This window comes from Opisthorchis viverrini (genome assembly GCF_000715545.1).
Source record: "Opisthorchis viverrini unplaced genomic scaffold opera_v5_71, whole genome shotgun sequence".
NCBI classification, from domain to species: Eukaryota; Metazoa; Platyhelminthes; class Trematoda; order Opisthorchiida; family Opisthorchiidae; genus Opisthorchis; species Opisthorchis viverrini.
In genome coordinates this window covers 1,484,136-1,510,358 of record NW_008751727.1, presented here as the reverse complement: position 1 = coordinate 1,510,358, position 26,223 = coordinate 1,484,136, and the positions used below count along the sequence as shown (strand labels likewise).

Sequence of the window (26,223 nt, the reverse complement as noted above, 5' to 3'; positions counted from 1 at the left end):
GTTTAACGGAGCATCGTACAGCGGACATCGGTTGCTATTGGTTGCCGTAGTCGAATAAACTTTTTGCCTCACACACTGAGCCTCCGCTTGCAGAGTTTATGATGCACAAGTTCCTTCGGAGGTCCGGTGCTCCTATGGCATGAAAACCTTGGTAAGATTCACAAGCCTTCCTACGATCATGGTTCTACAAATCGATTTGTAGGGCTGATGAAGGCTTTTATCAGACCTCGTCACGGATTTTATGAATCATAATGATCGAACAAAGCTCTTGAAAAGGTTTTCGGATGGATGCTGGTTTGTTCAGCTTTGGAAGCTGTTTGAACAAATGCTAGATCAACTAGTTGATCTCCGGACAAAACTGAGTACCCAAAAGGTTATAGTTATAGAGACATTCTCCGCATAGTGCTTGGGATACTGACGGGTTATTGACTGGGGGTCGTGATCCTGTGAATTACATCAGGTGCTGTTGTAGGCCAGTAGCAGTGCCAGTCAATGGCACTATTTTAGGAGAGAATACTGTACCAGCTGTACAAAACAGGCGGAGGGGGAAAGCTCGAACTCTTTGTCCCAGCACAGTAACCTGTGGAATGCACGGGACTACCTTAGTGACGTTGAAGCAATGTTGGTACCATATAAATCCATGACTAACTGCCACCAGTTAAAATTATTTGACAATCCGACTTTTGTAATTTAACCAGGGATCATCGTGACTAGTTCAATGGGCAGGATGGAGGCAGTCGGCATGCGGCCATGAAATACCCATGCAAATGTCTCAAAATGCACGCTGACACCGCGATGTCACGAGATGAGAGCCACCATTTTCGGGTGAGTCCTCCGAACATGGAGCCGAAAGCCTTTCAGAGGGTTGAAAGCTACTTCGATTCGGTAGGTAATCGAGTACAAGAGGCCAGCTTATATTCCGAGCACAAACAATGAACATGTTCTTGAAGAAGTGCGGAGGCAATGCTTCCACAAGGAGCAAAGATTTCACACTCCCGAACTTTTCATGCAAGAATACAAGCAACGCAAATGAGTCAAGATTTTCATCTCAAAGTTGCTACCAGAGGAGACATCCAGTGCCTCCGCGCTTATTCCAACATGTCACCCGCAAGATGTGTCACAAATATTAGCCAAAAATGCAGATGGCTGGCAAATTAACTCAAATTTGTCAGCTTTTGAGAATATAACAGGAGGCCGCGAATAGCATCCACGGTCTGCTAAGGTCGACAACGCCTGTTTGGTCAGCACTTCCCAAGTGTCGTGGAGAAAATAGCTCTAAACATAGGATACGATCAGTGTGGTGGGAGCGTGAGGGAAAAATTCCGCCACTTCAACAGAAGAGTCAAGTGGTGTCCCTCAGGTTCCAGTTATGCTCTTAGTCACCTGTGCGAATGACCGTTCGAACATCTCAAACTCAGCTACGCCCGGTGGGTAAATGCTTTGGGGGTTGGCGGATCGTACAAAATGGAAGCGGTGCAAAAGCTTAAAGATATAAACTTGGTTTATAAATTGGCTGTTGTTTCAAGCGGTCCCTACATCCGGCTGAGACGTAACAGAGCATGACTAATACTAGGAAAGTCAGCTGAATGTACTGAATTTAAGGGACTTCTATGTATAGGGTCGGTGCTACAAGAGACCTGATTGTAATGTTAGGACCACATATTGAAACACACGACCATACGGACAAGCGAGCATCCCATTCAGTCCCATGTCATTAGCCTTAAAATGGATTTGGTCACTGGCTACGCCACTGTTTTCTAAACGCTGATACTGCTACATATCCTCGAGTACCTTTCAGTGAGTAAGGTAACTATCAAGGTAACAGTGTAGTAAATCTCAACAAGAATGCTACTTAATGTATTCCTCACTTGTGAACAGAACTGCAGTGACATGAACCTTCACGTTCTTGCCTACAGAAAATTATGGGAAAATATGGTTTTGGTTTCTGAGATCCTTCAAATGAGGTAATGTTTAACCGGGTAGTATCAATATGAATTGGTAGTTAGAGTCAACATGCAATTAAAAGACTCAAGTCAGAGGCACCGCAAGTATACATACTCCCACATCCATACTGGTAAATAACCCGGTCAACCCGAAACTGGATTGAATTTCTGGCGTCAGCAATAAAAGTGAGCTTTCTGACTTTATTCTTATCGCAGATGAAAGGTGACCTATGACTTGAACTTAACGAGAAATTTTAACGGTGCATCCGTCCTTAGGGCTAAAACGCTGGACTGCGTCTAGCCCAAAAATAGCGTAGAATCAGCTCACATAAATTACCACCATAACCTCTTTCTCTATATAACCTAAGTTTGAATCTGAAATACGCCGAAATTTTTGTCTTCTATGCAGTTGTGGCATTCCGAATCACATATGTGTAAATGATAAACTTACTATGGAGAAAAATGTTGGTAGCTCAGGTAGGGTAGATGGTCGTTGGCTCAGCGAACAAGCCAACGATGATAAACTTACTTTACACATGCACTCATGACCGGTAGACTGAATACGGTGTTTTCATGACGTCATCATTGCTCTGACTACCCCTAAGTGCATGTACCCGTGTTTTCTAGAAGGGGATATTTCCCCTTTCACTGTTTAGGCTTAGACAACCTGGCAGTATCCTAGCCGTCGTGATTCTTTTGGGTAGAATGGCAGCTAGGCATCGCATAGCCCATCCAGAAACATTCAAGTTCCAACTGATATACACCATAATGTACAAAAATCATCTTCTGTATCACCGGCTACTCCAGAACAACTAACAGAAAGCCCAGCGGATCACACTTGCCAAAAGATCGGAGTTTTCAGGGTCATCGCATTGACCAGGTCCTCAAGAGGCTTGAACTCGACTCGCACCGAGGTTTGAAGGTCGCCATGTGTAACGGTCATTTATCGTCTGGGTTCTAGCAGGACCGTGTCTTAAATGTTGTTAAAACAACTACTGGATCTAAAAAACTGCTCACAGGAAAACGAGCTCCAGAATGGTTGAATCTGACGGACAAGAGTCATCTTCATTTTTGAATTTTAGGAGTTAAACAGCCCCAATGACTCGGTCGACTATCAGCATGGCTGCAGCAGATGGAAGTACATGAAGAGGCTAAGGACGCTCAATGCCTTTGGTTATTGCTCAGTTCGCCGACCGGAAGGTTCGTGGTTCGAACCCGAACTCTGCCACTCAACTTCCCCTGTTCTAGGCTTGGGCAACCTGGTAGTACCCCAGCCCTCGTGCCTCCTTCGTGTGGAATGACAGCTAGGCACCGAAAGGGTGCCACAGCTGGACAATTTTTTTCTGTTCGCCGATATTGGCAGTTGGATTGGTAGAAATGACAGGCGGAGGAGTGCTGTAGGTCACGTTTAGCCATATCAGAATAATTCATGCGGATGAAACAAAGTTTGTCGAACTGCCTACAAAAATATAAAAAGTCTATTTGGAACTATAAGGAAGCCTGATGTTAATCAATTAATTGATCGTCAACCTAGCCCACGATATTGTAATGTCTTGGGGAAGAAGAACCATTGTCTAATTTTCTCATAGATGTGTGAGCTATTTAGACACCTGTGTATCAATTAGTTTATGTTCTCTCATAGAAAACTACTCACAAGCTTGCTGAAAACTCTTCGAAAGCACACTACCGGTTTTGTTCTTCTTGGGGCTCATCAGGTAGTCACAGTCCCCGAGATTCCGTCAGTATTGTTTGATTTTAGGATGTAGCCCATATTTACCCATACCTTTACGGGAATTATATAACCTTCCAGGTCACGCAATGAATGATGAATATGCACCTAATCCCTGTTCCTCTCGAACTGTTCCTGAACAACCGTTCGAAGGCACCGACAATTTTCCGAATAAAAACGACACATACAGTTATGAAGATTCCTCATCTGAATCGGTATCCAGCGGAAAACTGAAGAATGAAATCAGAGTTTTGCGCTCTCAGCTAGTGAGCAAAATCACGTTGCTTGAGAGCGACAAACTACTCTCCCAAACGCTGGAGGCTGATCTCAAGGTAAGCACACACTCATTGGTTGTGCTCATACTGACGATACTGTCACGAACGATTTCAAACATATGTGAATAAACACCTTCGTCCCTAATGTTGGTACAAACTACTCTAATAACCACCTGTAGTTAGGCCCTACAAAATCCACAAGTAAACATTCAACAGTATTTAACAGCGTGGTATGTTTAAGATACTGAAACTGCGATGAAAATTTACCTATTTTTGATGCAGAACCCAGCAAGTCCTCCACGCTTTTTGTCTGGAGTGGAAATCCTCAGGTGGATGAGACAGGATCGATCAGGAACCCCTTGAGTTCACGGTTTTTAACGTTCATTGGTTGACACTTATTAGCTGTTACGTGACGACTTTGAAACCGTAGTGGTCAAATTTCCTGATATTATCTGGCATAGTTTTGTATGCTATGTATGTCCGTGTTAACTTTACTTTTCTCCTATTTCCATACTGCTTCAGTTGGTATTCAAGTCATTCTTGTGCTGTCTTCAAATTGTCTTACTTCCCTTTAACATTTCTAGACGAATTACTCTTCACTGAAATATGTCGAATATTTCCACCGAAAGCGGTGATTTCAGCTAGTTTCGCGTCTCATTTGTCAAGAGTCTGAATAGGTATGTTCATCAGGTAGGTTGTGCATCATATTTCGCCATCTTCGCCGAGGATCTGAGGTGAATTTTAGAAGTGATCTTGGAACTACAAACTGATGACTACAAAATAGATTTAGTTACTCCTGACCAATTTCAATTTCTTTCTTGTGAAAAGCAGAGTTCCGTTCAGTTTACTTAAGGGGTTCATATTAGATATAGGATCTGATCCGTCTTGGATAATTAAATTGGAATCTACAGGCGAGTTTCAACCTTTCTAAGCACTCGACCGATCACTTTGGCACAGATGATGTGTATCCAATCTCTTTGACCTCATCGAGTGAAACGACACAACTCGAAAAAGAGTACTCTTGCTAAACCATGGGTGCTATAAGTGGAACATTTGTTGTACCAATCTGGAGGCATTTTTTGCTCACATTTCATAATAAAGTCGGTCGCCCAAGCTGCTTGAAGATGGGCCTTAGCTGATACGCTCAGTGGACCCAGAAATATTAGGTTTGACACACTGATAGAAGGCAACAAGAGGTGTTACGTCTTCTTGTGGCCCTAAGAATCCTTGGCCTATTGAGACTACATCCAACAGTTCACTGAGTTTGCTGCACGAAACTTGCGAAACGAACCGACAATCACTTGTTAAATAAAATTCGATGAAGAAAACTTTGGGGGCTAAATGTCTTGCTCCAGAACCTGTGGCAATGATTGTGAGTTGTGTTCAAACACTGGCAGCCCTTTGTCTTCACCTTGCAATCAAAAAAGGCGCGGATTAACCTATGAACCACTGTCCGATTTACTTACTCGCTTGCCAGTGTCATCAGCTGATTTGTGTCTGGAGTCCATTTGGATTGAGAAAGTGTCAAGTTGAATCACAATACCTCTTGCATTCACCTACTTCATCAACAACTTTACAGTGCTTGAGCACTAATCACGCATTATTTCTGCATGCGTTGAACGTTAACCTTTTCCTGACTGTTTAGGGTATTGTTTATCATTACAAAACAACTTATAGGCACTGAATACCCACTCCAGTAGCACAGATAAAAGACATGTATTATCTTGTTTGCAACTACGCCATTCCTGTTCGAATAGCCTTACCCTTATCATGGCGTGAGTACTTTTGTAACACTGGATTTGGGCTTCACAGTCATTAGTTGTGCAACATCAACTCACTAGCTTGGCCCCATGGGCCTATAACCAGCGGAACACTGGCATACGAGGTAAATGTAGTACACTCACTCCACCAGCATGCGCTGGACGAGGCTAAATTACCAAGCTCTATTAAGTTAACACGTTTGCATATCGGACTATGTGATTTGTCCTCTGTATGCTTCCATAGATTACTCACTAAATGACTCAGTTGTGCTGATCAATAGGCCAGCCCCTTTGGGGTTCCCCCTCTAAGAGCCCCTCGAACATTGGGATCCTGTTGGACGATTTGGTTTGGATACTTATGGGTGGTTTCTAGATTTGGACAGTGTAAAACCACGCCACTCATTTCAGCGGTCGCGTTTAGCTCAGCTACCTACCCCACCTCCCCGAATCATCGGTGAACGAAACTGTGGAAGCTACAACCACTGTACGACAAGTACGCGGTTATTACAGCTAACAATGACGATGATGATGATAATGTGAGACATGAAATTTCGAACGTTACCTACAATAAAACGCTAGCAAAAAAGTGAAACAAACAGACAATCACCTGTTAAGTAGAGTTTGGTGAAGAAAAATTTGGAGGCTAAATGTCTTGCTCCAGAAATTTTCTCATCATAAATAGCGTGTCCTGTGGAGAAACAATCTTATTTTATTTAAGTCTTGACTGTATGTTCAACCAAAATTCGTATTCAGCATAAATGAGTATTGTGGATTTTCATTGGCACTGATTCTGAAGTTGACAGGCAAATAAGTGTAAACACTTTGCCTGGCACGCTAGACAATCCGCTACACGTTCTACAGTGTTTGTTATCCCGATTAAGCTCCCTGTGAGGATACTGCATCTTTTAGTGCACCCGCCACCACAAATGCCTCTACCGGCAGTATAAGCTTAACTACCTAATTTTGTACGTCCGAGTGTAGATTCGACATTTGATAGTGCACCACTTATGAGTTTCCGTGTGGATTCCCCGATCCACATTTGATTTTAGAACAGGAGGAGGAGAACTGCTGAAGGCCAGTTTTGTTTTTGCTCTTCGCTGAACCAAAACTTGTCTAATTCGGATGCTGAGGTATTTTTGCAGCCTAATACCTGGTTTAAGGTGTTCGGAACGAAGAATGTCAGTAGTACATTGACATAGGAGTTTTCTCTCCGAACGGGCTGGATACGTCATATTATGGAGGCCGTTAAAAAAGTATGCAACTCGTTCAAGGTTAATATTCTCGAGGTTATTGTGCCTTGGGCACAGTTTACAGTTGCACAACTTAAAATATTATATTAAACTGCATTTGGTTTACGACTATATGGAGATAGGAATCGTTAAACAGTTTAGGACTCGAGCTCCTGACCGCGAGATCCGGCGTTCGGTTTCGCACAGAAACCACCCCTCCTGTGCTTCCCTTTAGGCACATGCTACTCAGGAATACCTTGGCCCTCTAGCTCTCTACTGGTTGCCTGACATCTCCCTAATGAACGATTCGATAGCCGGTACCCACCCAAGTGTCAGTGAACTGGAAACCATGGGTTAGGGAATTAAGAAAGAAAGCTCTGTCAGTAGTCTAATGTCATATAAACAACTTCCATAATGCTAAACAAAGCCCTCGTCATAGCTACTGCGTCATGCGTCCAGCCCAATGTCTACTATAACCAAAAGGTATGAATCTTTCTCATTTCAGGATCAAATTCAAGTACTTTCGCGACGTCTAGCATTGTCTACGGCGCGGTGCGAAGCAGCCCTACAGATTGCCGCTCAGTCATCTGAAGTCCAAGCAGAACTACAGCGAGCCGCAGAAAGTCAAAAGCGTCTGGCCAATGAGAATGCCTCCCTGTCTCAACAACTAAATGCACTAAAAGACTTACTGGATTCATTACCCACGGATCGACTTGTTTACATGACAAGGAGTTGTGAGGGAACTTTTGAAATAGACGTTGAAGCCTACTCGCATCTGAACGGTATGGAAGCGGAAAAGCTTGTCTCGGCTGATCCGGAGAAACTATCGCTTCCTCTGTATGCCAAGTGGCAATTCCATCGGCTTGTTGGACTATTTGCTCAGGTTTGTTTACACTGCGTTCTGTATGACTAAACAATATTTAAATCAATCGTTTCAGGAGGATTTCTCACTTTATTCGAAGCTAGATTTCGTGAAGTTTGTGAGTTGGATTAAAGCTCGAATACATCTTGTACGTAACCCGACCAAGCACAGAGTTGTCAACAATCCGGTAGTCTGGGTCTGTGACACATGGTAGTATATTAGTTGCACGCAGCCACACCATTCATTTAGCACTAACTACTAAAAGTGGCCATCTTTCCGGAAGAACTGTAAATCTGGCTTTCCAGTCTTGTGTCTTATTGGTTGATATCAAAGACAATAGCATTCTTGTGAGAAGTGACATGTTTTATTTTTTGGAGCAACACATGTACAAAGTATCAGGACAGAAGACTTGTAGGTATACGAAGTTCGTTCAAAGTTCTTCTGTTCATTGACTACCACCGTCAGTCCCGAAACTGCGACCGAAATCATGTCGCCCTTATCTGTCAATGAAATCCACGTGTGACGCACAACCTACTCAAAGCCTTTTTGATGTTATAAAGTTTCTTATTTCCAATAGTTCGATCTTTTCAATTAACTCTTTTTGATGGGGGCTAACTTTGGTAGTTAACCGAGACCTTTATTGTTGCTCTGTCGTACGATGCCCTTCACTCCGGCTAACCTAACGTGGTGCCCCCGCGGTCAGAAAATGCTGATGTATTGTTCGTCCACCTAGAGCGTTCCCTTCAATTAGCACAGGAATGAAGAATACAACAAACACTTTGATTTTGGTGCTGCCGACTGTGTTAATTTGTCTACACAATGAATGTGATGCCACGCCGAGGTGGCTAAAATAAAAGGTACCAGATTTTGCACGTGCCGATAAAATTCCACCCTCAGTGTTCTGCCAAACCATCCAATAAAAATGACATCGTGTTCCAAACTTGCTTCCCTTCTTTCAACAGCATTTCTCTCCGGTAGCAGTGCACAAGCTACTGTTCATCATCATCATCATCACTGTCGGCTGTAACAACCGCGTACTCGTCGTACAGTGGTTGTAGCTGCCGATGATTTGAAGCGGGGTAGGTAGCTGCGCATTACAGGCGAGAGCTGATAAATTGGTGCATAAATCCAGCACTGTCAGTGGGCTGTCAAGTGGGGGGTTGGAAAAGGAGCTATGTGTTGGAGGCAATAGCTTGGACGCACGAGCGCCATGTCTGAAAATGTTTCTAGCCATTGATCTGACCCGTCTCGGGGTCTCCATCCAGGAAGACGGCAGTGATCAGCGCAGCTGAGTTTGCTGGTAATGGCTTCCATACTTCGCTACCAAGTCATTGTTTGACCGCCTCTGGCTCTCTGCCAACCTTCACGTGGTTGTGCGAAAAGTGCCCTTCGAGGAAGTCTGTCGACTGGCATACGCAACACGTGGCCAAGCCAGCGCAACCTACGAAGCGTGATCAGTTCATCTATCGAGGGTGAGTTATTTCTCCCGAATACCATTAGACGTACTTCAGCATTGCTGATCCGGTGTTCCCACCAGATTCGGGCAATGCTCCGAAGACATCGATGGTCAAACACTGAAAGTCTTTTGACGTCCTCAGCGCGCAGCGGCCAGGTTTCTGATCCATATAGTAATATGGAGCGCACCGCAGCATTGTAAACCCGACCCTTGACAGAGAAGCTGATGTCACGCCTACGCCACAGGTGACGTAGGTTCGCGAAAGACACTCTGGCCTTCCCAATCCGGATGGAAATATCATCTTTCGCGAGACCACCGGGATTGATACAGCTGTTCAGGCAAACAAATTTGTCTACTACCTCAATCGGTCCATCCGCAAGCACGAGGCTAGGGTTCGAGTCCACCCAGTCTTGCAGTAGCACTTTACACTTTACAGGTGTGAAGCGCATGCCGAACCGCGAGGCAGAATTATTTAGATTATTTAATATTGTTTGCATTACAAGGGGGTCAGATCCTAGAAGAGCTATGTCGTCTGCATACTCGATGTCTGCGAGCGGAGCCCCAGGGAACACTTCGACCCCACAGGTATTAGAGGCTAGTAGTGAGTCTTCCATGATCGTATCATTGACGAATTCGAAGAGGAAAGGTGGAAGAGGGTAGCCCTGTCGAACACCACTTGATGTGGTGAACTCAGGAGAGAGCTCCCAGTGGACCGTTACACGGCCTCGTGTTCTTTACCGACAAACCGAACGGTGCTAGTTCTTACAGGCTTTGTTTCCCACCGCATTTGCGAAGAATTTTCAGCTGTGGAGGAGTAGCGGACAGTGGAATAGCTGATGCCATCCTACTTTGTTTCCACCACATGTCCAAAACAAACACCGTACTACTTTCTAGGTGTCGTTGCAAGGATTTTAACCTAAATCTTCGGAATGAAAGCTCGCGATGCTAAATCCTGGGCTACCAAGAAGTCTGGTTGTATCTGTTTTATCCTACTGGTATTCTGCCATTCCTGAAATGTCACTGTCTGAAAAACTTTTTTCACAACGTTTTTAAAATTCAAAGATTTTCAAATCCAAGTTGGAAATGATGGCGTACTTGTGAGTACGCTCATCTTGGGGATTGTTTCGATGGATAAATCAGTCCAGTAGAATAGTGGCGTATTCGAGAGGTGTTACTGCTAACTGTAGCATCAGAAGCAATCGAAACAAATCAAAGGAAACCTAAGTTCACAGGTATAAATACACTCAGCACCGGTTCAAGATGGATCGATTCCTCACTGAAGTCAATACAACATCGGAATTCGATGCTTCATTATGAATTTGACCTTGGCTGATGCCTTGCTTTAGTGTTGTGCATCCGTACTTGTAGTAGAAGGCTTGCTGAAGAGAGATGTCAGTTAGATTCGAGTACTACCCAATCGAGACGTATGTTCTGCGCCAAAAATTTCATGTTTCCTACTGACTCAATAGTCTGTTTTTCGTCAACCCCAACGTTTTTGTGCTAAATAATCACCCTTAGAAGCGACACCCATCAGTCGTCGTTTTTCACTAAGTTGATTCCAAGTGGTTCCACTTGAATTGTTCTTCTAGGTTGCAGCTAAGGTGTTCACGGTGCCAGTTTGAAAAGCTTAGACAGAGCCTCGTTTTTTAGAACCATGGACAACCAGTGTTGCGTTCCCTTCATCAACAGTTAAAAAACAGGTGAGTCCGCGGACGCAGCAAATCTCTCTGATGGGTACGTCAATAAAAGTAAGTTGGCCGAACCGGTGACGACTGTGAATGAGTTTTGTCCCTAGGAGCTCTGCGTTTGAGTAACAGATTCCTTCGGGTTGTTTGCATTCGTTGGCCTGAGATCAAATGGTGATCATCATCTGGTACTTGCATACCCAGCATGTTGAACATACTGAAGTAGCCGGTGCTTTGGATCTGTGCTAGCTAGCACCCGACGGGTTGGTGTGGCTAACATCGCTGGCATGTGTTCTTCGTCAGTTCACTGACAAAGGTCAACTAAAGACATGAGCTAGTGCAGATCGACCAGCCACTTCGCATGTGTTCACCCCCCTAGCTATTGGGTAGGCCAATCCATCAGTTTTTCTCACTTCAGATGCCCCACCTATTACATTTTCATGAGTGGCTGTGAAGCCATGATAAAAAGCTCCTCCACTGTCGCACAAATCGCACGTGCATTAAGAAAATTTTGCCACTGGTACTATCTTTTTTACTTGGCTCCTCTGGCCGCACGCGCTGACTTCAGACTTTTACATGTTACGCGCGGTCACGGCCCTCTAGCTCATTTAGCGTGGTTTTGTTTGTTCCTTTCACTCGACTTCTCCTTTGCACACCTGGGTTCCTCAGTGCTTATTGCTTATGCAGGGTGCACTCGGTGGGCCGTCGAACAAGATAATCGATATGAATGCTCACCCACCAAATGTTTACCTCACCCAGTTGGTTTCACTTGCTACACTTGGGCATCATTAAAAGCATGAGGTCCTCGATTGTCCCCAGTTGGTCTAAACGAGCTCCAGAGTCCAAATGCCTGACCATAACCACTTTCATATACTTGAAGTCATCGGTGAGAGATATGGATTATAAACGATTGACGTGCTTCATAAGCACACCGCCCACTTGGAGCCGCATGAAGTCTCGGCTGTATAGTAGGCAGCACATTAGCCCAAGTCCATTCTGATCATTCTTCTTCAAGAGGAGGTGGTCCAGTTCGTCGAATCTTTTAATCCTATCTGCCGAAGTACGATGTTGACTGGGCAACAACAAAAAAGGCTTCATATAACCGCTCGGCCATATGATAATACAATGGGTCACACCTTTTTAGGGATCGTTGGCGACCGAAGAGGTTTCTTGCAGTGAAAATGACGATCCTCCGAAAGCTAAACCACTTCATTCTTGCGGTTTTATCTCTTTCACTACGGTGAGAATATTCGTTTTGTTTTTATTCCAACTATCATTGGTATTTCCATTATAACTGCCTTAATATTATTTTGGTGGTGTTGTGTTTTCTTTTCCACCTCTATTCACAGGAGATACTTAGTCTACGGAGGCAGATTACCGCGGCAGCTGAAACGATATTATTCGAAGGCGCAACATCACAGAGGCATTTGACATCAGTCAGTGAGCAACCGGTAAGTCACACACGCAACCCTCTAACGCTGGGCTCTTCAAATCGCTCATTTTACTTTGTTCTCTCCTCACTTCATCTTACTGGACGGAGCTTTGAAGATAGGTACTTTAGTCACAAGCGTTCATCGATCTGTGACTTATGGTTCATCACGAGGTAGACCAATCCGGAGTTTCACTGACAGTGGTCAGGATAGGCAAGGATAGGCGTTTCGCGCCTGCTTGATGGGTTTGACGCTTTGGGATGGGCTCAAAGTGATTGGTTACTTTAGCCTTGCCTCATACTGGTGTGATAACGTTGATCGAGAAATGTGGCGCTAAGTGCTAGTAGTCAATTTTATCTTGCGATGACGTTCTCTGAAAATAAATGAGTTAGACCCGACGACGATCCGAAACATTATACTGGCAACATCCCTTCCTATCAGCCAGGTCTGTTTTCTAGTATCCCGCATGATGATGATGATGATGATGATGATGATGATGATGATGATGATGATGCTGATGATGATGCTGATGATGATGCTGATGATGATGCTGATGATGATGCTGATGATGATGCTGATGATGATGCTGATGATGATGCTGATGATGATGCTGATGATGATGCTGATGATGATGCTGATGATGATGCTGATGATGATGCTGATGATGATGCTGATGATGATGCTGATGATGATGCTGATGATGATGCTGATGATGATGCTGATGATGATGTAACGAGGCTGGATGCGCATCACTTCTTGGAACCGGAAGGTTCCAGTGCACCAGTACATCAGATTGTGGACTGTGAAAAAAATGGGCTGCATGGATTTCGCCAACACCACTCTTGTTTTGAAGATGTAAAAGTTCGTTTTCCACAATAGAATGGATATTAACTTTTGCGATGGTGATTTGTCAACTTTTTGTATATTTGGAGAAATATCTGTGGGATCTTGAGAAGCAATGGACATGTTTCATCTCCCATCAAGACAGGCCCGGCAATGTAATTACCATAGCTTAATCCTGTTGCACAGAGCTTACTGATTATTTGGTATGTATGTGAACTATACATTCAAAAAATTGATTTCATTGGTCTTATTGGTTCGTGAGCAACAGTAGTCAGCATGTGCCTAACTTATTGAAGTCACTACGATCGGTCGCAGAAAACAATGAGTGCCTCTATCCTTTGGGATGGGTTTAATTACCTTCGTCCACTCAATGCCCCCAACTAATTAAATGTACTCTTCATTTTATTTAAGAGAGACAAGGTCCAAATTCAGTCAGCTGTATCACTGGGACCAAACAAGTTTGCCGAACACCGATTAGTGCGTCTCGCAGAAAACTCAGACGTGGGACAAAGCAATAAGGCTGTTCAAGAGCATTTGTTTAGCTACCATAATAGCAACCTGTATGGAGATAAGACTGATTGCAGGAATAACCGCAGACTGGTTACGGACGATGCGCCTGTAGCCGATCAGGATTTCGAACTTGAACTTGCCGAACGTCGGATACACTTTCTTCAAGCGGATAAAACACACTTGATGAATCAGGTGAGGCTCAAAGTTGTGCTTTGTTAGCATGAATTTATAAAGAACTTCACCCTTGTCAAAAGCTAGTTTAATATGTAGGTAAGCTGTTCATAAAAACACCTAATGTTTGACCAAACTACCTATTTGCAATGTAACCAACTAACCAACAACCGAGGCGTCTACATTTGATGCCGATTCACAGGAAGACAGTATATCTTGTGGATAGCCACCACCTTATGATGGTAACATGCCATCCTGACGACGGCTTGATTTTTAAGCTGATTGATGGTCCCACAAGACAGCATTTCGGAACTCAAATGTAACATGGATTAGATGCAACAACGCCAAGATGTAGGGTAAGGTAACTCGCGTGAAATCAACACTTGTCGGGTTCCTAGTCATTTGCTGTTTCATAAGAACACATCTCTCTATGAAATTATTACGTTCTATGTTTTGGGGTGTTTGCAATTCATTACTTTTTTACATTTTCGTGATGAAGTACCTTTAAATAGAACATGATTCCTTATGCTTATTCCTTTCGGGAACTATGACTAAGCTGAACGTCTTGGATGCTCTTTACACTTGGTTCTCTGAGCTCTGATCAAAATTTATACTTTGCCAAAAGTGGATACCTCAGGCATTCAAACTTCTTGCTTAGATTCCACTGATCTGGCCATAAAATTTCATCATCTGCAGCGAACCGTTGACTTTTGTGCTACTTGGCCTGCTTTCAACGAGGAACAAAATTTGTTCTTTTTTTTACACATTCTAGGGTTTCATCTTAACGTTCTCACTCGGATCCTATGCTGAAATACAAATCTAGCCAATATGATTCCACTTCTAAAATGTCACAGAATAGGGATCAGCGGTTCTGATGATATCAGCAGCTTAGCTATGCAAGTGAATCGAAATCAAATGCAAGGGATATCTGCTTTGTTGTGTTTCTTTTGGATTGACCATTTCATGAACTGAAAGCTACATGGACTAATTTCCAGGGGGCTAGTTTCCTTGAAGGGCATTGCAGTGGAAATACGTTCTGCGCCTTCCTGAAGAAGGGTGCCCTTTTTTCAGCAGAGTAGAACAAACTACAATGGGTAGAACAGAATACCAAGGTGGTTCCACACGCCTAAAACAACAAATAGCAGTTGGTATGCTTGAGCGAAATCCATAGAATTGCAGTTCGCAGACCGTATCGCTGGCAAAATTTGAAGCGGGCACTTGATCAGGTTAGCGGAACAAGAGCGCAATCAGTTGAGCTGTCACATAGTCGATCAAAAGGCCAGATAAAGTTCAAACTATTCACCACCCTCAGGCAGACGCGTGAATTCTGTATGTTGTAACAAGTACACCTTTTTCACTTCCCTCTCGCTCACCAAACCTTCCGAAATGGATCTTGTTCTTTCTTTAAAAAAACAGATAACTAGTCTAACGGAACAGCTTACAAAAGCCGAGCAGCGGTTGGCTGAGAGCAAAGCAAACGACTTGGCTGTGCGGAAGACTGAAGTGGAATCCGCTCGAAATCGAACATGGAATGCAGAGTTTTTGGAACAGCAATTGATGGAACAGGCTAAAATGCTGAAGGATATGTCCACGAGAGAGTGCAGAATGCTTTCGGTAAGGCTCGTGCATGGTTTTGTAGGCCAAATTAGATGAAAATACTGTCTCGCTACAGAGATTTTATTTACTAATCTACAAAATGGAATTGTGCTCTTATCCAAACAAGCGAAATAGGCAAGTTTATGCGGGCAAAATATTGTCGCGTAAAGCAAACAGAATGGATGGATACTCATTTTTAGATTCCTATCTGATTAAATGATACAACCATTATTCGATGTTGATTTGGAATCGTCTAGACAGAACATGCTACTCATAAGGCTGATCAAAGTTCTTCGACGGCCCACGGCCGGTTTCGCCTCTTGTAGAGTTCTCGGGCTAGGCCAAGTCAACCCTGTGTTGGACTCGCAGTACATGCATTTACAAACTAATTTGGTTTTAACGGAATACCCAAGTGATTTTTAATTGAATGTCACGTTTATGCAATTATTCGACTGACGGTGCTGCAAAAACGAGGCTTCGTGTTCTACTTGGAACGATTTCCAAGGTATCGTACAGTATTCTTAAGTTTGATGGAAACATATCAGGAAGGTCAGATTCCTGAAAGTAGCCTCTGAATGTCCGACATCTACTGAGACCCTAATTTCACAAGATGCCGATCAGACGGCCAAGCCGCCTCAATATGGAGCGCGCGTCAGCCTTTATATCAAAGGCAGACAGCGCGAGACAGCGTTGGACCAAGGACACAGTATCCTCCCAAAAAATAGCTTGAAGCCGTTGTATTTTCGCACTCACGCTTTTGCACTCGCTTCTTCACAATAGGACCAAGGAACAGTATCCTCCCAAAAAAATGCTTGAAGCCGTTGTATTTTCGCACTCACGCTTTTGCACTCGCTTCTTCACAATATAGTTGTTGTGTTCCTTATAGGCATGATTTTCCGGCTCTAGACACTGGGGCGGCGACAGGAGTCAGATATAACAAAACCCATCGTTAGCTCACGACTGATTTCGACCTCATTTCGTTCTTCTGGATCTGTGCACTGTCAGTTGAACAGCTGGAACATGAAACTTTCTTTTTGTAGCACACTTTGTCGAAGAATGATCTAAAACGGTCACAGGTATCCTGGGAGATTTGTGAAGCTTGTATGGCCCACATTTACTTTCTGGAATTGCTTTGCCCCCTGTTCTCAATCGGTTTTCTTGCAAGCGATGTGTCCAACCTATAGACAGCCTGACAAGTACGGCGACCACCGCTTCTTCTGATTCGGAGTAAACTTCATTTGCCGACGCCATTTTCACACATTTCTCTGTTAGAATACTATTATTATTATTATTCCTGTATAGCTGCCTTCCGGGATGAATTACGCATTTTGGTTGATCCGTTGAAGTATATTTCGAACTGTCCCTCACCAGAAGCTATATTTGACCATTTCTCTGAGCGCGAGTTTGCTGACCAGAAGGTCCGTGGTTCGAACCCGACTTCTGCATCTCGACTTCCCCTGTCTAGGCTTTGGCAACCTGGCAGTATTCAAGCGCTCGTGGCATGGCAGTTAGACACTAAAAGGGTGCTACAGCTGGGCGACTACTCATAATTACATCTCGCCATATCCGGTGCTTTCTGTCAACGACATTTCCAATGGTCATGTGTGGCATCACAAAATAAATCACATAAGTTCGCTACTCGCTGCTTGGATCAGCATGCCTATCATGTCAACAAAAGTCAACGGCACTTGAGTCGAAACAAATGGTGAACAAGTTTTCTCGACCAGCTGCGTCAACTTCTTGATGCTGATAGACCGATGGAGCACATCAAAATGGAAGTAACTCAGTAGCTTCGAACTCGATGCTAAAACCTGTGTGTGAAATCAATAATTAGAAGGTAGTTGAGAAGTTCTATTTGACCTGAGATGAAAACTGGTGTTTAGACGTAAAATGAAGTGATATTAAAAAGACTGTATAAGTGCAGAAAAAGAGCTGGGGGATAGAACGATTTCAGGATGTGGATTGGTACTCATTTGGGCCTAATTGCCTAATTTGCCTAATTGATGGCACTGCTAGGGGATTGGTCGTTTTCAATTTCGATTTCACTGTGTGATTGGAGCCGATTATGCTGAAAAAGCGAGTGGAACAAAACTGAGTTTTCCCATCCAGCTGGTGGAGTCGGCATGTGACGGAAAACCAAGTGCTGGTGCTTCATCCTTAATGAGACTCACCTCACGAAAAATACTTTTGAGTTTCGTCACATGCGCACTGCTGATGATTCCTAATGACGACTAAACTGCTCCTCGCACATCAATCTGTGAGTAGACCAGGGGGAGAATATTTTCACAAGGAGAGTGAAATATCCAACTGAGAAGCCGTCACTCAATTAGGCAGTCAACAGGTGACGTGATTTCTTTGACTGAAGGGCGAATTGTGTCATATCCAGTCTTTGTACTAGTTAACCATGGTTCTGGTAAGCCGCTCGGTACCGAACAGTCAAGCGTTCAAACTACTAGCCAGGAGGAACTCCCTTGAACCTCGGAAGATGCGCGCTGGTGATGACTCTCAAAAAGGATGAAACAGCTGTACAGCGCCTCAAGAGTTTTCAGCATGGCTGGCCACAGGACGAAATATCATGTGAGAGTTGTTTGCTCAATCTAATCACGATAAAACCGAACTTGAGGCCGCATATCTTTGAGGTGTTCAATAACAGGTGCTTGCCCAGGTGCTAACTTTTTTAAAGAAGCTATTCTACTTTCCCAAGTTGGTTATGATCCAATACTGCTTAAGACGGGATCAACTGAGATGTTAAGCAATTCCACCACCAGATTGAAATGCTTTCTTAGTAGCGTTTTTTAAGAACGAACGTGTCGGAAACACACAACCTTTCGTTAATTACACAACAGTTCATAATGGTAAGCATCACCTACCGGGCTGTGCATTTAAAGTGCATCCATAATCATTACCTTCCAGGACGTTCATACCAAAGAATTACAGTCAATGCGTGAACAACGGGATGCGGCTCTCGCAGAACTGGACAAAGTGAAAATGTCTTTGCGAGAAGCAGAACGAGAGGCAGCACAATACAAGCAACAAGTCGACTTACTTAACACGCGAATGGCCAAAATGTTGCCGACACTAGAGCAGCCGCATGAACCGATAGATTCTACACATACCTTGGGTACACGTATGACATGTGCCTTGATGGAATTGGAAACAATCAGGCTTGCACGTCAAGATGCCCTGCTACAGGTGGAAAAGTTGTCTGCACAGCTGGATGCCAGTAAAAAAGCGTACTATGAAGTAAGCTTTCAGCCTTTCCAAAAGCAGAGTAATAATGAAAATTTAAAAGAGAAAACTATCACATGCGTAGGTTTGCACTTTTGTGTATTACAGAAGCTTGTTTTTTAACTGGCTGCAAACGAACTTTCTACGTAGGCTGCCGAATGAACAAGTTGTAGGCGTTACCAAAGCTTTGAGCCAGAGACTCTGCTTTGTTTACATTGGGTTGGCAGGCAAATTCAACGCCAGCGCCAGCCATATGACAGAAAACCCCTAAAGGCGTAGCTGATGACATATCAACACTTGATTTACTTTTCAAATTTTCGCGTAAAAGTTGCACCAGTGTGCTTGATGGAAATAGGCAAGTGGAATCGGCCAGAAGTTGCATAAGGGTCGGGTGAAAACCACTCTATGAATCGGAAGGACACATTGTTTCAACCAACTCTTGAGTTTGAACTAACCCTTGGATTTCGACGAGGAGAACCAGTGCGTCTTAATTGAATTGCACAGGTATTCAGTTGCGCCAATCACGTGACAGCCTCACTGTACAATCGTTATTTACATCACATTTGTACATAGATCTACTCAATTCTGTGCTGGTATTCCTTCAACAGTTGGAGGCAAAAACAACCCAGGAGCGATTGACACATCAGGGGAACTTGCTCGCGGTGGAAGAAAAACTACGGTTGTACGAGACTCTTGAGACAAAGTTGGACGAAGCAGTAGAGTTATGTGTCACGGATAGGGAAAATTCTGTCCATGCCAGTCACGCCGGACACCAGACGTTGTTAACCCATATTGAGCAGTACTGTTTATTGGCCAAAACAACCGCACAAACCAGTAATTCAAATGCAGATATTTTCATCCTACCCACTATGGCCTGCCGACGTCTGGAACACTCACTTAGATTGGCCAAAAAGATAACAGAATTGCAACTTCAATGTCAGCGGTTGTCTGAGGAGAACAAAGCGAAGATCAATGAACTTGAGGTAAGCGGAGATGGGGACCGGTTGCTTTTTGATGCATAGATTTAAAGGTCGTCTTTGAATTTCCTACATTGTGTACAACACTCGTTCCTAATTTCTCTAGCTTTGTGTTTCAAACTAATAAATCACAGTTAACCATTTTCCAATCTTTTTTCCAATCAAAAAGTACACTTGAACAATCACATGGTGAGTCTAACTAATGTCAGGGCTTTAAATAACTATTTAAAACAGTCGTTCAGCGGTAACACCCTTTCGATGCCTAGCTGCCATGCTACCCGAAAAGGAGCACGAGGGCGGGGATTCTTCCAGGTTGTCCAAGACGAGACAGTAGGTGTCGAGATGCAGAGGTCGGGTTCGAATTAGACAGTAGGTGTCGAGATGCAGAGTTCGGGTTCGAATCACGAACATTCCGGTCAGTATATTCGGGCTCCAATCACTGAACCATCTCGCCCCAGGACACGGGCTGTAGAATCAGGATAAGGTGGACACAACACTACAGAACACTGAGCCTCTTCCCCACTGGGACCGCAAGACCGCTACGGTGAAATACCATACCCCAGTTAGAAACTACCGGCTTTTCGCAACGTTAAAACCCTGAAGATTTAGCTTCGTCTATGACACTCTTGGTGAACATCTTTATCAGTCGTTTGACTTCATACCTCTAAAAGACTGACACATTTTGCAGAGATGAACATATCCATACCAGATAACATACCAGTTGTTTGCAATAAGCAAGAATCAATGATGATTTGAAGTAAAATTCACCAAACCGTCTTTTCTAAACAACCGACCATCAAAGTTGCTTCGCGTTCCGTGGACCGAATGCACTTTTAACCGGATAGGATATTTTCGACTCAGATCGACTCAGATAAATCCTCAGCCGTACAACCCAAGTCAAATCCATCCGTGAATCACAGTCTTCGAGAATCTCTTCATTCATCTTTTTCAGATAATTCTATTGGCTAAATTAAGAATTTCACAGCTGTGCGAATTGGAGTTTAATTTGGGAATAAGCACAAAACCGAAGTCATTGAGCCAATTTTCCTGTACCTAGTTTAGTAGCTAATGAATGACGAAGTGTACAAGTTCCTCAGTGGATGCACAAGCTATCATAAATAATACGTCAGTACTACTGGATATTATCAGGAAGGTCAGATTCCTGAAAGCAACTTCAGAACGCCCGGAACCTACTGCTCCACCAAAAACTCAACTGGAAAGCCGGCAAGCATCCAGGCCAGTCAATCATTCAATCAATTCAGCAAAACCTGATGAGTGTTCTTGCGGCCACAGAAGCACGGCCGAATGTCATCAGCGTTCAGGCTTTTCACAGAGGCACGATCGATGTTGATGGGTGATCACTAACGCCTATCAGACAGCCTGGATCAATGTCAGAAAGTCCCCTTTAAATAGCGTGGGGCCGTTGTAACTTTTGCTCTCTCACTCACTCGCTTGTTCGGAATACAGCTGTTGTGTTCCCTTCTGTGAGTCTTTTCTCTCCGACACTAGGCACTGGAGCGGGTCAGCAGCAGATACCACAGATTGACGAATCAGCAGATATAACAGATATTATCAGCCGTAGGCGAAAAAACAGTATCCACTCTACAATATGGAACAATTTCAATCGAAACAATTCGTTTACTGTACACAAAACGGTGAGCGTGACGAACCGAATCAGACGCGTTCGGTTCGTGTACTCTAGAACGCTAATGTCGCGCACCCTACACCGACGGTCAGTAAATTGTTTCCCAGTCAGTTATTGTTTGTTTTATTCAAGGATTGTCATTCTTACGTTTTGGCGATTTCCAAGTAATGTTGGTCTCCTTACTTATCAACTGCCAACTTCTGCGAACAGACCAGTAATTTATGAACGCTTCCCAGCGTTTCGAATATGTAGGGAATTAGAAGTCAGCCTTTCGGAAGTGCCAGATTTGGTTTATCCAGCGGGAGCCTGAGGAAATCGGGATAGTCACTCCGAAAGAAAAGTTCTTGGAAAGCCCTTCACAGGGTTTTCCATCAACAGCGCCCGCGGTGGCTTTCTTGAGTAGGTCGTTACATTATGGTTAATCGGATGCACCGCGGATGCATGGTATCATCATCATGGTCATCATCGACAGCTCGAGATTAGTGTTCAGTATTGATGCTCCGTTGCTGTACAGCCATGATTTGATTGAAATCCTTATTATGGACGGGAAAGGGACTTAGCGCTACAATCATTCCCAGGTCCCTTCACCTCTAGACACTTATAGAAAGTGACAACAAGAAAGTCCATTGGCATCGATGGGTTGACCAATTCAAAAGTCTTTACAATCTTCCAAACCATCTGTTTTGAGCTTACCTGTTCTAATGTCGGTCAAACTGACGCTTCATAGAGAGGAAGTAGTGTAACTTATTGGACATACTTTCATAAGTGTGTACTTGTAGTATACGGGACTGTGTGGCCGCTTCAGTGAATATCTGAGCCGTATTGACACCAAGGTTGACAATAACATTATGGTACGATTCACTTGTAGTACACCGCAGTTTGAAACCTGCAGACAACAGCGAGTGTCACGCAGGGAAGTGATCGCAGCGGATGTTATCCGAAACAAACCTGGAGGGTCGTTTCCTGTAGGAGCAGAGGTAAAATTTGTTTGGTTCCGAATGACCTAACATCTTGTATAAGACCAATCTTGGTCGCTTCCTTATAGTGGTCTGTTTAAGAGGGAATGACTGCATTTTAAATGGCTCATTCAGAAAGCCGATAACCATGATTATCACATTGCAGTTAATCCAGCAAAAACAGAAGGAATACTGTCTATTTTGACTAGATATTTTGTAGTATCCCTGTGAGTATTGCTATGTTCACGCAAAGGCTACATAAAATCGTCCGAATACCTCTTTTTGTCATCCATATTCTTGTTTATCTGCCTGAGTACCGTTCAAATATCCTGCTCTCTATGTTTCAGTTGACTCGGAAGGAAGCTGACCGACTCGGAAACATGATTACTTTGGTGGAACACTGAGTACCGTCAAATATCCTGCTCTCTATGTTTTAGTTGACTCGGAAGGAAGCTGACCGACTCGGAAACATGATTACTTTGGTGGAACAACCGGCTGATTGTCTTGCATCTGTGTTGGCAGAGCGGGAACAGGAGTTGACGGCGATCCGATCGCAGTTGGTTGAGGAACGGAAGCGAGTACGTTTGAAAACCGAGGAATGTGAACTTCTGAATCAGGAACGCAATGCCATGGCTATCGATTTGGAGCGACTCTTAACTCGCCGCCAAGTATGTCAACTTCTTCTAGCATTATACTGGAACCAAACGCATGCATCTTTTTTCTAGCATTATACTGGAACCAAACGCATGTTTCTCAGATTTTCTTGATTGGATTTTAACCCCAAGAATGGGATACAATATCAGGCTTGTTTGAAGGCTTATGTGATTTGATGGTCGGATTTTCATCCCAACTCATTGAATCCTAGGGTTCCCGTGCTAACTATTTGAGGGCTTTGAGACAATTTTTGGTTTCATAATTGTCAGAAATATTAACTTTATACTCGCCAATTCAGAGTCTTAGGGCAGATATAACATCAAGTACTGAATTCGGTTTGACAAATGCTAGCTCATGTCAACATGTAAACGAGCTCTCGCACAAGGCACTGTTTATCAGATTACAAAAATTTGCAATAAATACCGAGAAAAAACGCTGGTTTGAGATGATTACCTGTGGTTCCGGTACTTTCGAGACATCTGTTTAGACTGCGTACCGTCATCCAAATTAGTACGTCATAGAAAAAGAGACAAGAAGAAAGTAGGAGATAAGCTTTCATAAAGGAAATTACGCACAAGGTTGCTGAAAACTCTTGGACAGCCCACGACCGGTTTAGCCCTTCTTGGGGCTCATCAAGTAGGCACAGTCCCCGAGTTTCCGTCAACCTTATGATCTACTTGAACCCAAATTGCACTGTTTTCGAGAAATACACTCTTTTGCAAGTAGATCATAAGAGGTAGGCGCAGTCCCTAAGTTTCCGTCAACCTCATGTTCTACTTGAACCCAAATTGGGCTGTGTGCAGCAGATTCACTTGTAGAATCCCATAAACGAGAGAGTCAGTTGCGTCTCTTGTGAAAACCAAATGGATTTGCACGTGAGTGTATTTGTCTAGAAGATAAATTGATAGGAGAAATGAAATAATGGAACCCCGGATTGGATAGGTGTTGAAAATCGATACTGTGGAAATGATGCCATAAGGTGAGGTAGGCAGATGAGGATGTCCACCTCACAGAGTTGGGTGTGAGGTGTGAAAACGGAAGGAATGAAAAGTGTGTGTGTGATGTGTTTCGGCAACACCATTACGTATTTACTATTCCCACCCTTGTGTAGCAAATCGGAAAACTGCCAACTGGGCTTCCGGTAAACAAAAGTGCCCTAACTGTCTGATCTAGATTTCAAAACGCATCCGCTTTGCCAGATGATCATTTTTGATATCATCGACTCTGAATTTCCTCATCGTGATGTGCTTCTGGTTATAGTCCAAGTTAAAAAAATATAATATTGTCCCTTGAGCCAACATACCAAAATGGATTAGCGCCTTTATTGTGTCCCGTTAGTTTTTATCAAGGCAGCCGTGGGTTGGTGCCATGCCACAGATAAAATGATTGCTCTCTGCCACTTTCATTCCCTTAATCTTTGTGGGTAGGCGGAAATCGGAGTTAAACGTCTCCAAGTGATTTATGGGTGGATTTCAAGGCGAGTCTACTTCATTGATCTTTCCATAAATTATGTATCTATGACATATGTTACGCAATGCAGGATCTAGCCTGAACCGATGCAAGGCTTCTAGGTATGTCCGCTTTGGTTCTTAGGTTAAACCTTAGGTTAAACCTAGTCGATATTGTCTCCTTGTTGCCTTAGAATGATTTCTGAACACCACAAAAGGAAATCTCATCTGAGGCGATACGAAGTCGCTATTTTACGGGGAAGCTCGGTGTTAACCATCTTCACTGTCTCACGCGTATATGTACAAAAGTTCTATCGTAAAGAAGAAAGACGGTTAATGACCTGCATGCTAGTGATATATGAACGTTTGATTTTACCTATTTAGTTGCCCATCTCAAGGACAAGACTTATCAATCCATTTTAGCCCGCCTTTGATCATTGATATTCAACTAAGATTTCGTCTTGTAAGTGGAGTCAATCGATACCGACAGACACTGTACATCTATTTTATCTGTATTGAAATATACTGAAATATCTCTCGACATTTCACGAAACCTTATAGAGCTTCGGACCTGTGACCTCCCGGATATTAGTTTGAAGACTTGACCGTTCAGCCACGAGTGCCTGAACAGCAGTGTGGCTGATTCGCAGTTACCGTTCTGATAGCGTTCTGTTGTAGCGTATGCAACTTATGTTAAAGTTGCTCATTACATCATGGCTTGGTACTTAGAAAGGGTAAACTAGCCTAAAGCGGCATTTGTGAGTTTTTCTCACTAGTGCTCAGTTTTCTTTTGAGATGGCGTCTCTACCCCTTTTTGCCAACGAACGCTTGTCACGGGCATACGCTTATATCATGCACTGGGCAGCAGTACACATTTCGTTCTGTGTTTGTAGCAAATAATGTGGGAAGAGATTAGCGTTCACTTATCTGAAATCATGAAAAATCATATTTGGGTGAATGACCGTCACCAACTTTCAATTGATGTATCAGATTTGACCGCTTCGTTCGTTCTTCCTTGTCACATATGACAGTGAATCCTTGTGGCCTCGAAAATTCCCAAAGTTTTGAGTTATGACTGACCGAATACCTACTAACTAACCTACTACTTCACTTATCTTTCTCGTCAATTTTGTCTCCGGTACACAGAGTTTGGCTCAGTTACGCAAACAGATGACACAACTATCTCAAAGTATTCGTGAACAGAAGGGGTCTTCAAATTCCCGCCCACACAGTTCGCCGTGTCATCCAGAAACCATCAAATTCAAACGCATTGTGGGCCATCGAACAGCGCCACATTTGGATGACCACATTCAACCATCTTGTATTAAACCACCGTATACAATTGACCGATCATGATGTACACCATCCATAAATTTTCCCTTTGCCTCTGAAAACTATTGTCCTTTCAACATAATAAGGTGTTTGTCCGCAACTGATCAGTATCGAACCGACAAGGCTTCGTTAGCTGCCATCAGTCTCACGACTGAGACGCCTCCGTTACGCTGAACAGTGGAGGGCTGAAGCAACCCAGAAATAAAACTTAGCCTAGTTTTTTTCCAAATATACAGGTAGGGTTGAGCTCTTAAGTGACACGGTCTTCAGCAACACGCACACACTATGAGAGCATTCAAACGTCGTGTCCTGAAATGACCAATCGGTGTGTTAGGTTTTTGGTAGTTATCACTGTCATAGAGTCATTTGGAACATTGCTGCAGTCCGATTTCAACAATCGAACAAAGGAATATCACCTAGATGGTTCGACTAGGGAGTAACAGTAAGGGTTTCCACCGTGAATGCTTTTACGGGATTTCCCAGTCAAATGCGGG

At 43.5% G+C, this 26,223-nt stretch overlaps 1 protein-coding gene across 1 annotated transcript; it reads left to right on the top strand.

Moving 5' to 3' along the window:
- T265_04369 (hypothetical protein) lies at positions 1-25,783 on the top strand (the record flags this gene model as incomplete). The annotated part of the gene is made up of 10 exons (XM_009169090.1): positions 1-151; positions 3,754-4,004; positions 7,442-7,819; positions 12,289-12,390; positions 13,624-13,914; positions 15,310-15,507; positions 18,403-18,732; positions 19,326-19,700; positions 22,733-22,963; positions 25,544-25,783. 9 exons carry the CDS (start codon positions 3,762-3,764, stop codon positions 25,751-25,753), a joined length of 2,358 nt encoding a protein of 785 aa, XP_009167354.1.
- Between the last annotated feature and the right edge of the window lie 440 nt (positions 25,784-26,223).